Here is a 13,849-nt window from a genome sequence, read left to right on the forward strand (position 1 = left end):
GGGGCAGGAAACAATAGACGGAGCCGCGGCCGGAGGGGTCGGAGCAGCGAGCGCAGGAACCGCCCGCCCGCCCGCCTCGCCCAGCCCGCCCCGCCTCGCTCCCCGCGGCCGCCGCGCTCCCCCTCCGCRCCGCCATGGCGGACAAGGAAGGTAAAGGCTCCGTATGGGCGGCGCGGCCTCCGCCGTGAGGCGCGGGGTGGCCCCCCCGCTCTCCGTGACGGCGTGAGGGGAGCGGGGCGGTGCCGCCAGGGGGCGCGCGGGGCGGGGCCTGAGGGCCCCTCCGGTCATGGCGCCGTTGGTTTCTCGCGCCCGCGGCACCGAGCGGGGACAGCGGCCCGGGCCGGGATCCTCTGCCCTCCTCTGCGCCCTGAGGAGGGGGTTTGTGAGGCCGGGAGGGCCGGGCAGTGCCCACAGAGGGGAGCGGGCAGACAAACAAGTGTCACCGGCCGCCTCTGCGCGCCCTGAGGGTGCCCCCGTTTCATGAGGGAGCTCCCGTTCGGCGGGAGTTCTTCCCTTCCGTCGCCGAGTTTGGGCTCCTTTGGGGTACCCCCGTCCCGTAGAGGTGTCCCCGGTTCCCGGGGAGTGTCCCCGTTCAGTGGGTGAGCTCCCCCAGGTCTCCTCACCGCCTTTTCTACCCCACAGGGTGTTTTTATGTAAGAGGTTATTTTGTATTGATTTTAAACACATGTATCCAAATGTATCCAAGGAAAAAAATCTTTTCCTGCCCTTTCACTGCTTGTTTTATCTGGTGTTTGAGGTGGTAAAAGAAAGTTTTTTTGAAGCTGTGATTTATTTGATAGATAGCTGAGATGTTCCCTTGGCAGATGGGCTGAGAAAATGTGTGAGTGAGGCCCACAAAGCAGCAGAAGGAGCCTTGGAGAACTGGATTTTGGGAACAAGCAGTTCAAGGCTGCACCCAGACCGGTCTGTTTAACAGCAGTTGCTGGATCTCCTGCTTTTAAACATCTTTGCAAGTCTGGGTTTTGTCTCCCTGTGCATTGAGTTTCAGAATTTTATTGTGCTGCTCTAAAAACATGATCATAAAATCATYCCAGAATGGACTGGGCTGGAAAGGTCCTTAAAGCTCATCCCRTTCCACCCCCTGAAATGGGCAGGGAGAACTTCCACTATTCCAGATTGCCCCAAGCCCTGTCCAGCACCTCCAGGGATGAAATTTGACCTAATTAATATTAATTGCCAGCCATATATCCAGAAAAAAAASTATTAGCATCTGCAACAGGGGATTTTTAACCATTTAGGAACCACTSCAGTGGAGCATTTAACAGCAAACCAAGATGTGGTTGATGTAGTTGACTCCAATCAATGCCTGCTCACAGTATTGTGTATCTTTAAATACTTCTATAAATAATTAATTGTATGTATTTTTTTTTAAAAATACTTCAGCAGCCTTTGATGATGCGGTGGAAGAACGTGTGATCAACGAGGAATATAAAATATGGAAAAAGAACACCCCCTTCTTGTATGATTTGGTGATGACCCATGCCCTGGAGTGGCCCAGCTTGACTGCCCAGTGGCTTCCTGATGTCACAAGGTAAAAGGATCCTTTTGCTTCTGTTTTTAAAGCAGAGTAAACAACAAATTCAAATCCAGGATTGTGCTGAGAGACTTTTGGGTCTAAGAGATGACAGAATTCCAAATTGGTTTGGGTGGGAAGGGATCTTAAAACTCATCCAGTGCCATAGTCAAGGACATTCCTCTATCCCAGGGTGATCCAAGCCCCTTCCAGTCTGGCCTTGGACACTTCCAGGAATCCAGAGGCAGCCACAACTTCTCTGTGAAAATATTTTATGATCCCTCTTGCRTTTCTCTTCCCCTGCAGACCTGAAGGCAAAGATTTCAGCATCCACAGATTAGTGCTGGGCACCCACACCTCAGATGAACAAAACCACCTTGTGATCGCCAGCGTGCAGCTGCCCAACGACGATGCACAATTTGATGCTTCCCACTATGACAGTGAGAAAGGAGGTAAGAGCCCAAAAAGTGGATTTAAACCAATTTTTCCTTCCCTTTTCCCCACAGAAAATTTGTCTTTTCTCAAAGTTCAGGCAGCAAAATGCAACTTTTACTTCCAGATTAATTTATTTCTAAGTGGTGCCTCCTTAATAGACAAATACTCTGTTTCTTGAATGTTTTAATAACCTGATGAAAACAGAAGGGGGCAGGTTGATTGCAAAAATATTTGTGTGTGGGGGAAAAACCCCTTGTTYCTCAGGAATTGACACTGAATTCCAGTGCTTTTTATTGATATTTTTATTACAACATTTGCACCAGGTAAAGTCACTCTTGTAAAAAAATATTTTTATTTCAGAGTGTAACGCTTTAAACATTTTTCTCTGGGGTGAAAAATTTTGTTTTATTCAATGAATCAGACTCGAATTTGATACTTTAGTAACCTTTGTGGCTGTCACAAGTCAGACATTTCTCCTGTTTGCTGAGCTGAATCAATCTTTCCACCTGGTGAAAGTCCTTCATGATCCAATGTTTGCTCTACTTTTTTACAGGAAGTCTGGATTGTGCAAGAGTGTTTCGATCTTTGGGCTTCTTAAAGTTATTTATGAACATGGGGTTGTTTAATAAATATGTGTTTCTATTCTATTACAGTATTTCTAATTTAAAAACAATCCAAACTCCATTATTTCTGCCAAAATTGTGCAGAAAAAAAAAGAAAAGTTTTATAAATTATGAAGTAACTTTATGTATGAAAATAAGGGAGTCTTAGCAGGGTGTATCACAGTCCTAAAATTACAATTTTTTTTTGCCTCAACTTTGTTTATTCTGAGAGCTTGGCAGCAAACCTTGAATAAAAATCCTTGTGCCTCACTCTGAAACATCTTATTCACAATTYCTGCATTCTTATTCTTAGAATTTGGAGGCTTTGGCTCGGTGAGTGGAAAAATTGAAATTGAAATCAAGATAAACCACGAGGGAGAGGTGAACAGAGCCCGTTACATGCCCCAGAACCCCTGCATCATCGCCACCAAGACTCCCTCCAGCGATGTCCTKGTCTTTGATTACACCAAACACCCTTCCAAACCAGGTCTGTGCTTCTCAGAGCAGCCAGCTCATCCCCTAAAGCTGAAAAAGAGGTTAAAAAATATCRTGGATTGCCCCTCATTTGTGATTTTAGGGCCTAGTGGGTGTTTTTTTTGTTAGAGGTTATTTTGTATTGATTTTAAACACATGTATCCAAATGTATCCAAGGAAAAAAACCTTTTCCTGCCCTTTCACTGCTTGTTTTATCTGGTATTTGAGGTGGTAAAAGGAATTTTTTTAGAAGCTGTGATTTATTTGCTGGACAGCTGAGCTGCTCCCCTGATATTCTATAAATGTATTAACAGTCATTTACCTATGAAGTCATCAAAATCAAATAGATTTACTCATTTTACCACTGGTGGAGAGCGTCAGAAGTGCCTGTCTCACTTTAAAAGTTCAGTTGGACATGATGAGAGAAAGAAAAATATCCCATCTTATATTTCTGGGTGTTCTGGAGGAGTTTTTTGGGCAGCAACAGCTGAGCTGCTGTTCCTCCATCCAGCTGGACCAAAATGCCAAAGCACAGAGGTGGCTACTGAGCTAAAATTTAGTAAACTCAATGCCAGGAATGATTCCAGCCACTGAAATCCTTWCTTTACCTCATTCCAGATCCTTCTGGTGAGTGCAACCCTGACCTGCGTCTCCGTGGGCACCAGAAGGAGGGTTATGGGCTGTCCTGGAACCCAAACCTCAGTGGGCATTTGCTGAGTGCTTCTGATGATCACGTGAGTATTGGAACACAGAGCTGCACTCTGTGTGCCATGGCAAGGGCAAAACCTTGGCTTTGAGGAGGATGAGATCAAGAGAGTGCATAAAAGTGTAATTTGAAACATTTTTTTGTTGTTTTAAAGACCATTTGCTTGTGGGATATCAGCGCTGTTCCCAAAGAAGGCAAAGTGGTGGATGCCAAGACCATCTTCACGGGGCACACGGCGGTGGTGGAAGATGTGTCCTGGCACCTGCTCCATGAATCCCTTTTTGGATCTGTTGCTGATGATCAGAAGCTCATGATGTAAGTGGGGAAATCTTCTGTCCCTCGAGATTTCTCATCTCTGTAATAGGTAGTGGGATTAGCAGTGAAATGGGATTTTATTCCGTATTTTTCCCTCAGTGAAATGGGATTTTTATTCTGTATTTTCCCTCAGTGAAATGGGATTTTATTCCGTATTTTCCCTCAGTGAAATGGGATTTTTATTCTGTATTTTCCCTGAGTGAAATGGGATTTTATTCTGTATTTTCCCTCAGTGAATTGGGATTTTACTCCCTCTTTTCCGTCAGTGAAATGGATTTTTATTCCCTATTTTCCCTCAGTGAACTGGGATTTTTATTCCCTATTTTCCCTCAGTGAATTGGGATTTTTATTCCCTATTTTCCGTCGGTGAATTGGGATTTTATTCCCTATTTTCCGTCAGTAAAATGCAATTTTAATTCCATATTTTCCCTTCCAGTTGGGACACTCGATCAAACAACACCTCCAAACCCAGTCACTCTGTGGATGCTCACACAGCTGAGGTGAACTGCCTGTCCTTCAACCCCTACAGTGAGTTTATCCTGGCCACAGGATCAGCTGATAAGGTACTTCTGCTTTGATCTTGGAACATCTTTGCTCAGTTTTTGGGGTGGATTTACACGTTGGTTACTTCAACAAAATAATTTTTTTTTTTCTCCTAGACTGTTGCTCTATGGGACTTGAGGAACCTAAAACTGAAGCTGCACTCCTTTGAATCACATAAAGATGAAATATTTCAGGTATTAAAAAAGTCTTTTTATCTTTCACACTCATAAGATTTAATTCTACTCAGCAAGCTGGRAAAGAAAACCAATCTTTTCCACAATATATTATTTACATTTAAAAACTCATTATTTTATCTGCTTGTGGTGGTGTTGTGAAGCTGCAGAGCTCCAAAAAAAAAATCCAGAGAGGGAGCAGGGAAATGCTCTGGAGCTTTAACCACAGCAGAAGGGTGAAATGGTAGCAGGGCAGAGTCCATTAAATTATTCATGGCAGCAGATTGAAGCAGGAGGCCCAGGGAAATGGCTGCAGCATTTCCACCTCCTCAGCCTGGTCCTGCAGGAAGGTTTAGCACCCTCTGACAACAGATAATTGCTGATTTTGCTGCTGGAAATGGAGAATTGTTCACACCGTGGGCAGCACCTGCTTAGCAGATTAAACATTTCCATCTCCAACTCGTGCTTTAATCAGAGGGAAAATATGTAGAGAGGTTTTTTGGTTTTTTTTTTTGGTGGAAGGATTATCAGTCCAGACTGTGTTATGTCTAAATAAAATCACAGAATCCTGAAATGCCACGTTAGTGTGCAGAATTCTGTGTTCTTTCCTAATCCTGTGATCCTATTAAGTGGTGTGTTCTGGGGAGCTTTATCTCCAGCAGGAGTAAATGTGAGCTTTTGGGCAGTTAAGCTTAATTACAGTGATTTCTTTTCATGGGAGAGCTGTGCCTACAGCTGAAGGAATTCATGAAGGTTCTATTTGTGCAATCCTTATTAAGATAAGGAGCAGCCAATGCCCTTGGGAGCTGTTTGCACTTGGGCTTTGTTAGAGGAAAGCTTCCAGGTGGAACTTTTTTGGTGAAATGTTTTTTTTTTTTGTATGTGTGAATATTCACAAATTACTTCCTATGATAAATATTATTTACACCTATTTTATGTTGTTATCAATTTGAACTCTTAGGGTACAAAATGGTGGTTTTTTTGCAACCTGTTACAGCTTCTCAAAACTCAAACTTCTCAAACTAAATTTAAAAAAATTTTAAATTTATCCTCACCTGCAGGTTCAGTGGTCTCCCCATAATGAAACCATCCTGGCCTCCAGTGGCACRGACCGCAGGCTAAATGTTTGGGACTTGAGGTAAATCCCAAATTCCTCAGCTTTTCCCCACTAAATATTATCAATTAATTGCATCCCACCTCAAAAAAAAAACAACCCAACCCTTTTTTTGCAGTAAAATCGGAGAGGAGCAATCCCCTGAAGATGCTGAGGATGGTCCCCCAGAGCTGTTGGTGAGTCTTTTCAACCCCATTAAATATTTTAACCTATTTCTCACCTCTCCACTGCAAATTTCAAACCATTCCCCTTCTTTTTTTTTTTTTTTTTTTTCCCAATCCTAGTTTATCCATGGTGGTCATACTGCAAAGATCTCGGATTTCTCCTGGAATCCCAATGAGCCCTGGGTCATTTGTTCTGTATCAGAAGATAATATCATGCAAGTCTGGCAAATGGTGAGTTGTTTGGGAAGGTGGAGGATTGAAAACCTGGATTTCAGCATTCCTGCTTTTATTTACAGCCCTTAAAATGACAAAATTGCTGAAATCTCCAGGGACCAGTGAAATCTCCTTTAGTTTGGGCCACAACARTGGTTTCCAAATACTCAGGAGATGTTTTGTGTTTTTAAAAAATATATTCTGAAGGAAATTTTTCCCTTCTTTGTTTMAATGAAAACATTGTGTGAGAACCAACAATGAAATTGAGGTTTCTGTATTTATTGTCCTAAAGAATATTTGAGATTTCAYTCTCCAAAAGATGAAAAGGGTGCTGGTGAACAGGCACAGTGTGCTGGCCTCTACATTCCCAGCTGTTGAAGGTTTTGGAAAACAATCTTGACCTTTGACAAGACCATTTTCATCTCTAAAGTTTGTTCTTGGCAGCTTTTTCTGTAGGTCTTTTAGAAAATGCTKCTGAGAATCTACAAAATAAATACTTGAAACCTTTTTGTAAGGCTTGCAGTGGACTCTCCTTTAGCAGAWTTCTATTTACAGGACATTTAGGAAGTTTTTTTTGAGACCTGGCTTTTGTGGATAAGGTTTTTTTGTGTTGCTGCTTTAATGTTGATGGGATTGGGRATGGGTGATCCATATTTGCAARTTTTWAARAATATKATKATTAAATTATAATAATTTTAATAATTTAAAAAATAGGTTTTGGAGGTGTTTTGGCAGGTGGAATCCTGTCCAAAGTGGGTGGGAAATGCTCCCTGAGTTCCTCCATCCCTGTTTTGCAGGCAGAGAACATCTACAACGATGAAGATCCCGAAGGAAGCGTGGATCCCGAAGGTCAAGGATCCTAAATGCCAACCTCTCCCTGTTTTTAGTCTTTCTCCTTCTCTTCCCTCTCAGCCTCCACTTAACACTGGTTTTGAGACACACGTAGGCTTTGTGTTCAGCCATCCTCCCCTAAATCCCACCACAGGTTTTTCCACCCACCACCCCAAAAAACAACCAAAAAAAAGGGCTCAGCCCCCTCAGTCAGGTTTCAATTCCTGCCCAACCTTCCTGGCTGTCCCATTTGAGCTGCCTTTGTCACCGAGCAAGCTTGGGGTTTATTTTTTCTTTTTTGCTTGCTCCAGCCACAGGCTTTTTGCCTAATTTAAACAAAAGTAAAATTGGCAGAGCTGCCCGAGTGGGTTTGAGCCAACAGAGATGATCCAAGTGTTAATCCCACGGAGATGATCCAAGTGTTGATCCCCTGACAGCTCAGAAATGGTGTGGAAGGCCTTGCCCTCCTCAGTACAACTCAAAAACCTTGGAATTCCTTTCGTTATCTGCACCTTGTGGCTTTTTCTGCCTTTGCAGATACGAGTTCTGACTTGAACTGAAATTTCTCTTCTTTTTTTTTTTGTCTCTCCTGGTAATTCTGGGTTTTTCATTCCTTCCTTCCTTCCCCTTTCCTCTCTCCTGTTTGGTGCCAGCGGTTTGGATTTGTTAGCTATTCCTGCAGAGCCTCCTTCCACCTCCCACATTTTTTTTTTCCTTTGCTCTATTGTGTGTTTCTCGAGCTGTGTTTTCACATAATGTTTCTTTCCTTTCTGTGAAATGGTTTTTTTTTTTTAAAAAAAAAAAAAACTTGGGGGAGCCCTCAAGTTGTCAAAGGTGTTTTGTTTGTACCAACGGATAATCCCGGTGCCCTTGGCAGCTGGTGGAAAACAAATCAAACGTGGATAAACTATTTTTTTTTTTAAGAATTTGTCTTTGACCACGTCTTCCACTCGGGTGTCCAGTGCCACCAGCAGCCTGTTACTCTCCATCTCCTCATGACTAATTGCGTGTAAGTTCTCCAGTTGGAATAAAGTTTTTCTACGGAAACGCTGCCAAGTTGGGCGAGTTTTGTGCTGTTTCTGCTGTTTGGTGCTTTGGTGAGGGTGTTTATCCATTCAAGGAGCTGGGAGAGATATTTTTTAATTTTTAAGATATTAAAATGGGTATTTCTCCCCTCTCATTTCTGCTGCTTTGTGGAATAAATTAATGAGAGCTTAAACCCCTCAAGCCCTGCTGCTGTCTGCATTTTAATTCTGCCTTTAGCCCTCACCACAACTGTTTTTTTGTCATGAATTTGACACAAACACCTCGGTTTGACACACAACCTTGGGCTTTTGAGACTGAAAATGAGAATGGAAAGGCTCCTTAAACTCTGACCTTTTATTTTCAGTGTGAGACTCGATATAAAGTGGAAATCTCTTCCCCACCACCTCGTTTCTGTGGAGCACATCCCAGTACAGCAGAAAACCCTTGAAATACAAAAGAAAATCCTCTTCAAAGGAGAAAGCTTCTCTTGCATGTAAACTTTAAAAGTCAACCCCTCCCACATCAGCTTCCAGAACTTTCTGGAAGGTTTAAACCATCTGAAAAAAAGATAACATTTTCTCAAACACAGCAAAACATCAATCAGTTATTCCTCATCCATTGTTCAGTGCAAAGATTGCTCTGYTCCTCTGGGGAAAAGCAGTTTTTTACTACACGAGCAACAGCAGCACCTGGGAAAATACCCAGGGAAARGATTTTTTATTTTTTTATCCCTGCAGGATAAAGCAGCAGGAGGAGATGTCCCTTTTAGATCCTCTGACTGTTGTATTTTGCTACAAAGAGGAAAATYCTGTGGTTTTAACAGTCCTGTTCTGCTTTTTCCTCCGATTTGCAGAGGTGGCCGTAGATTTCCAAGCAGCTCCTGTAAAGGATAGAAAGGAAATTTAGGCTGTGGAATATTTACATAAATCCCCTGGCTGGAGAAAAAAAGAGAAGGAGGATGTGCTATTTTTGGGAAAAGTATGGAAGAAAAAGGAATTGGGAAACACATCAAGAGGCTCAGTCCTTGGTCTTGAGAGTGAGTGGGCCCAGCCCAGCTCTTTCAGAGCCCTTGGCAAACAGGATTTAACAGAAGGGAAAATATCATTTTTTTGGTGACAGCTGCTGGAAAAGGCAGCTCAGGCATYGCTGAGAGATCCCCAGAGCAAATAAAATCTCATTTAAAGTTATCACTTCCAGGGATGGCAGTTTGGAGATTGCAGGAGTTAAACTGGAATTAAATTTAGGGGAAATCCAGGCAGTGAGGGCAGGGTGGTGTCAGGATTTGGGCTGAATCCTAAATGCAGTTTGTCCTGTTGGGAATGGCTGGTGACAGCACAGGCTCAGAGAGCTCTTCCCTCTGCTTGGATAAAAAAAGCTTTGAGGTGGGGAAAATCCTTTGGGTGGGGAAGGGGGGAAAAAGGGAATCCTGAAATGGTTTAAAGAGTGTGTCCAGCTGAGACTGGAATAACAGAACAGCTCCGAGCTGGGTGAGTAAAACAATCCCCAAACTTTCTGGAGATTTAGGAATTCCCCTGAATGAAAAACTCTATAAAACCAGGCAAAGAGTTCCAGCATCCACAGTTCTACCTCCCAGATTTCATCTTTACATGGACTCCTGAGGAAAGCACCACTTCAGTAGCCACACCTGCTTTTTGGGAAGCCACTGCAGGAATTTCCATCAAATCCCCATTTGCTGTTGGCCAAAGGGGTTGGAATTCCTGCTCTGCTGCCCCACCACACCCAGGAGGAAAAGGCTGAGGAGCTGTGAGCCCACCCTGGACCCTTCCCCACCRTCCTCCCCCTCCTCCCAGCCCCTCTGCCCTGCAGGGATGAGCTCCAGACGCACTTGTAGATGGAGAGCTCGCGGTGGAGGCTGCTCCTCAGCTCCTCCAGCTCCTGGTTCTTGCGCTGCTGGAGCTGCACCCCGTTCTTGAGCTCCTTCAGCCTGTCCTCCAACTCCTCCACCTGCTCCTGGAGGGGAAAAAATGCAYCAGGTGAAGGTTCCTGCTCTCTGTTGCTTCCCTGACTCTGCCCAAAGAATTTTCTTTAGAAATTTTGCAAAAAAAGAGCTTTGTTTGAACACGAAGGTGGGAATTTGGGCTGGGCTGAGCTGTTTTGTCCTCAGGCTTCTCCTGGCTGCTTGGTTTTGTCCCCTGAACCACTCTGTGTGTGTTTTGAGAAGCTGCCAGAGCTGTGTAAACCCGTGAGTCAGGAGGAGATGAATAAAGAATTTGGGAAAAGGAAAAAGTGGAGGCGCACCGAGGGACCCTGAACATCCAGGAGAAACCACAAATTCCCATCCCAGCAGGGAGAAAGCGTGATGGAAGGGGAATGGCAGCTTCYAGAAACTTCTGGGAGGAGGCAGTGACTGCAAGCCGAGAACAGAGAGCGTTGAAAATGAAGAGATTAATTTGGAGCCTCTTTGCCAAATGTGCTCTTGCAGATATTGGATTGCCTTGTCCCTCAGGCCTGGCCAGAAATAACCYTCCCAGGAGGGTGGGCAAAGGGGTGAGACCCTTCCTGGCAGTAGGAGGGGCAGAATCTGTTTCGAGGGGTCTGAAAGAAAAGCCACCTTTATTTAAAAATGGCATTTCCGAGCATCTCGGTCCCAGTGCGGTGCCTGAGCTCAGCAGCATCACTGAGCTTTGGGAAGGAAATCCCCCATCCCTGGGGCCATTTCTGAGGGGCAGGACAAAACCAAGAGAAAATCAATTCGGGAGAAACCCATTTTCCAAGCTGGTGAAGCCCCAAACTTTCCCAGCGCATCCCTGGTTTTGCCTTGAGCCCAGGAGCCGCTATTTTGAAATTTGGGGGAAAATTTTGATTGCAACCAGCAGGAAATATTCTCCATCCTCCCCTCCTCACCCAGCCTGCTCCTTCCCTGTGCAAATCCTGCAGCACCCACATTTCCCTGGGCACCAAAAACACCCCCCTCCCCGAAAAGAGGGCGCAGCGATGCCCTTTTGGGGCGCGTACCCGGTACTGCCCGACCTCCTCGTCCCTCTTCTGCTTGACCAGGACAATCTGCTCCTCCAGGCTGCGGTTCTGCATCCTCAGCCGGCTGGCCTCGCCCTGCAAGGGCCTCAGGGCTTCCTTCATGCCCTGAATCTCTCCTTGCATCTCCTGCAGCGCCTTGGCCCCGGCCTCGCGCCGCTCCAGCAGCCGCAGCAGCTGCGGTTCGTAGTGCTCCTCCAAACCCCGGCGGCTCTGCGCCACGAAACTCTCAAACTCCACCGACAGCCGCCGGCTCTCCTGCAGGTACAGATTGTCCTGGCGGCACGGAGGAGCCTCCAGGCGCTGCCTCAGGGCTTCCTTCTCCTTCTCGCAGCTCTCCTTGAGCTGGGCTAGCTCTCCGGAGAGCTGGCCCGCCTGGTTTTGCAGCTCGCCCTGGTAGGCGGCGTGCTGCGAGAGGTCGTGCCGGCGGCTCTCCAGCTGGTACTGGCAGGCCACGCATTCCTTGGTCACTTTGAAGAGTTTCTGCTTGATCTGGCGGATCTCGTCCCGCAGGTTGTCCCTCTCCAGCTCCACCTTGGCCAGCAGCCTGCAGGCCGCCTGGATCTCCTGGTGAGCGTGGCGGATCTCCTGCAGCGCCGGCTCGCGGAGCTGGGCCAGCTCGGAGATGAGCTCGTCCCGCTCGCGTTCCAGCTGCTCCACGATCTCGATGCACTCCTGGAAATAATCGCCCAGCTCTTCCAGGCTCAGGCAGCGGCGCTCCGCGGTGTCCGAGTCCACAGGGCTGCCCGCTGCCTCTGCCTCCATGTTCTGAGGGATTCCTGCTCCTTCTGTGTCATTTGGGATCCCTGCTTTGTCTGTGTCCATGTCCTGCAGGATTCCTGCTCTGTCTGCACCCACGTCCAGTGGGATTCCTGCTCTGTGTGCATCCTTGTCCAGCAGGATTCCTGCTCCATCTGCACCCATGTCCAATGGGATTTTTGTCCCACCTGCATCCACTGGGATCCCTGCCCTGTCTGTGTCCATGTCCAGCGGGTTTCCTGCTCCATCTGATCTCATGTCCAATGGGATTTTTGTCCCATTTGCATTGTCTGGAATCCTTGCCCTGTCTGTGTCCATATCCAGCGGGATTCCTGCTCTTTCTGCACCCATGTCCAGCAGGAATCCTGCTTTGTCTGTGTCCATGTCCAGCGGGATTCCTGCTCTGTCTGCACCCATGTCCAATGGGATTTTTGTCCCACCTGCATCTGCTGGGATCCCCGTCCCACTTGCATCCCTGTCCAGTGGGATCCCTGCCCTGTCTGTGTCCATGTCCAGCGGGATTCTTGCTCCATCTACATCCTCATCCAGTGGGATTCCTGCACCTCTGTCCAGCGGGATCCCTGCTTTGTCTGCATCCTTGTCCAGTGGGATTCCTGTCCCACCTACACCCGTTTCCAGCGGGATCCCTGCTGCACCCATATCTGCTGGGATCCCTGTCCCATCTGCACCCATGTCCAGCAGGATCCCTGCTTCATCTGCATCCATATTCAGTGAAATCCCTGCTTCATCTGCGTCCATGTCCAGCGGGATTCCTGTCCCACCTTCATCCATGTCCAGTGGGATTCCTGTCCCACCTTCACCCACATCCAGGGGAATCCCTGCTCCATCTGCATCCACATCCAGCCGGGCTCCAGCCCTGTCCAGCGGGATCTCAGCCCCGGCTGCAGCCTCGCCCAGCTGGGTCCCCGCTGTGTTTTTCTCCAAGGAAGGATCCCTGCAGACTCCCTGGCCGTGGAGGGGTTTAGATCCATCCCCTGCCGGATCCAGCGGGGTCTGTGGGCATTCCGGGTGTGGAGCAGCCCCTCCAGCTGCTCCCTGTGGGGCAGGGGATGCTCTGCTCTCGTCCAGCTGCAGCTCTGGAGGGGGTTCGGGCTGTGCCATCAGGTCCCTGGAAAGGAGAGGGGATGTGAGCCAGGGCAGTGAGTGTAACAGCTCTCAGCCTTCCCTTCCCTTTCCCTGAGATCCCAGAGCTGGGAGGGTCCTGCTGTGACCCTGCTGCTGTGATTGTCCCCGTGTCACCCACGGGGCAGGGCTGGGCTCAGCCCTCTGGTGATGACAAATTGGGGCCAGACTCTCCAAAATCGGAAAATAAACCCCTCTTAAAGCGTCTGAATGAGCGATGCAAACCCAGACCCCAGAGCTGGGAGGGTCCTGCCATGGCCCTGCTGCTGTGATTGTCCCCGTGTCACCATAGGGCAGGTCTGGGCCCAGACTTGAGCTCAGACTGTCCAAAATCGGAAAACAAACCCCTCTTAAAGTGTCTGAATGAGTGATGCAAACCCAGACCCCAGAGCTGGAAGGGTCCCGCTGTGRCYCTSCTGCYRTGACYGTCCCYRGGCTGGGCTCAGCCCTCTGGTGACAACCCTGTCCAAAATCAGGGAATAAACCCCTCTTAAAGCATCTGACAGCCACGGAGGAGGCACAAGCGATGCAAACCCAGACCCCAGCGCCATCCTGTCCCTGCCAATCCCCCCGGCAGCACCGGTGTGAGCTCTGCCTGGAAAACCCGCCGCGATTTCAGCAGCCTGGCATAACCTCACGGCACGGGAATGCGAGCCCGGGCCGGCTCCGGGATGACCGAGACGGAGCCAACTCCTCCCGCAGAGCCCCGGGCAGCGCCTGCAGCAGGAACCGGCGAGCTCGGAGCTTTGCAGAGTCATCCGATCCCGTCATTGTCCCCGGGCACGGAACCCGGGCAGCTGCCACCGCCAAATCCTCGCTTTCC

At 47.7% G+C, this 13,849-nt stretch overlaps 2 protein-coding genes across 3 annotated transcripts; one reads left to right on the forward strand and one right to left on the reverse strand.

Annotated features, from left to right (window-relative positions):
- The first annotated feature begins 69 nt into the window (after window positions 1–69).
- On the forward strand, window positions 70–8,155 carry RBBP4 (RB binding protein 4, chromatin remodeling factor). Of its 2 annotated transcripts, none has more exons than XM_057386220.1 (12): window positions 70–150; window positions 1,405–1,552; window positions 1,841–1,986; window positions 2,885–3,058; window positions 3,664–3,779; window positions 3,906–4,066; window positions 4,503–4,629; window positions 4,726–4,803; window positions 5,844–5,920; window positions 6,015–6,072; window positions 6,181–6,291; window positions 7,071–8,155. In XM_057386220.1, exons 1-12 carry the CDS (start codon window positions 135–137, stop codon window positions 7,134–7,136), a joined length of 1,278 nt encoding a protein of 425 aa, XP_057242203.1. In that variant the 5' UTR covers window positions 70–134; the 3' UTR covers window positions 7,137–8,155. The 2 variants fall into 2 exon arrangements, with proteins under 2 accessions (XP_057242203.1, XP_057242204.1); XM_057386221.1 differs by having other exon boundaries at window positions 1,408–1,552.
- Window positions 8,156–8,454: 299 nt separating this feature from the next.
- On the reverse strand, window positions 8,455–13,797 carry SYNC (syncoilin, intermediate filament protein). The gene is made up of 4 exons (XM_057386228.1): window positions 13,665–13,797; window positions 11,107–12,878; window positions 9,977–10,101; window positions 8,455–9,010 (listed from the first exon to the last, which is right to left on the reverse strand). The coding sequence occupies exons 1-4, from the start codon at window positions 13,795–13,797 to the stop codon at window positions 8,947–8,949; spliced, it is 2,094 nt and encodes a 697-aa protein (XP_057242211.1). The 3' UTR covers window positions 8,455–8,946.
- Between the last annotated feature and the right edge of the window lie 52 nt (window positions 13,798–13,849).

The sequence above is a fragment of the Malurus melanocephalus genome, unplaced genomic scaffold, assembly GCF_030028575.1.
Source record: "Malurus melanocephalus ecotype Western Australia unplaced genomic scaffold, MMel_1.1 scaffold_938, whole genome shotgun sequence".
In the NCBI taxonomy this organism is placed as follows: Eukaryota; Metazoa; Chordata; class Aves; order Passeriformes; family Maluridae; genus Malurus; species Malurus melanocephalus.

Bases quoted from the DNA above. Each gene is read 5' to 3' on its own strand.
- SYNC (XM_057386228.1), bottom strand. From the start codon at position 13,797: ATGACGGGATCGGATGACTCTGCAAAGCTCCGAGCTCGCCGGTTCCTG. The intron at 10,102-11,106 runs GTACGCGCCCCA...TTTCCCCTCCAG, and splicing joins AGGAGGTCGGGCAGTACCGG to GAGCAGGTGGAGGAGTTGGA. The intron at 9,011-9,976 runs GTGCGTCTGGAG...TATCCTTTACAG, and splicing joins CGCGAGCTCTCCATCTACAA to GAGCTGCTTGGAAATCTACG.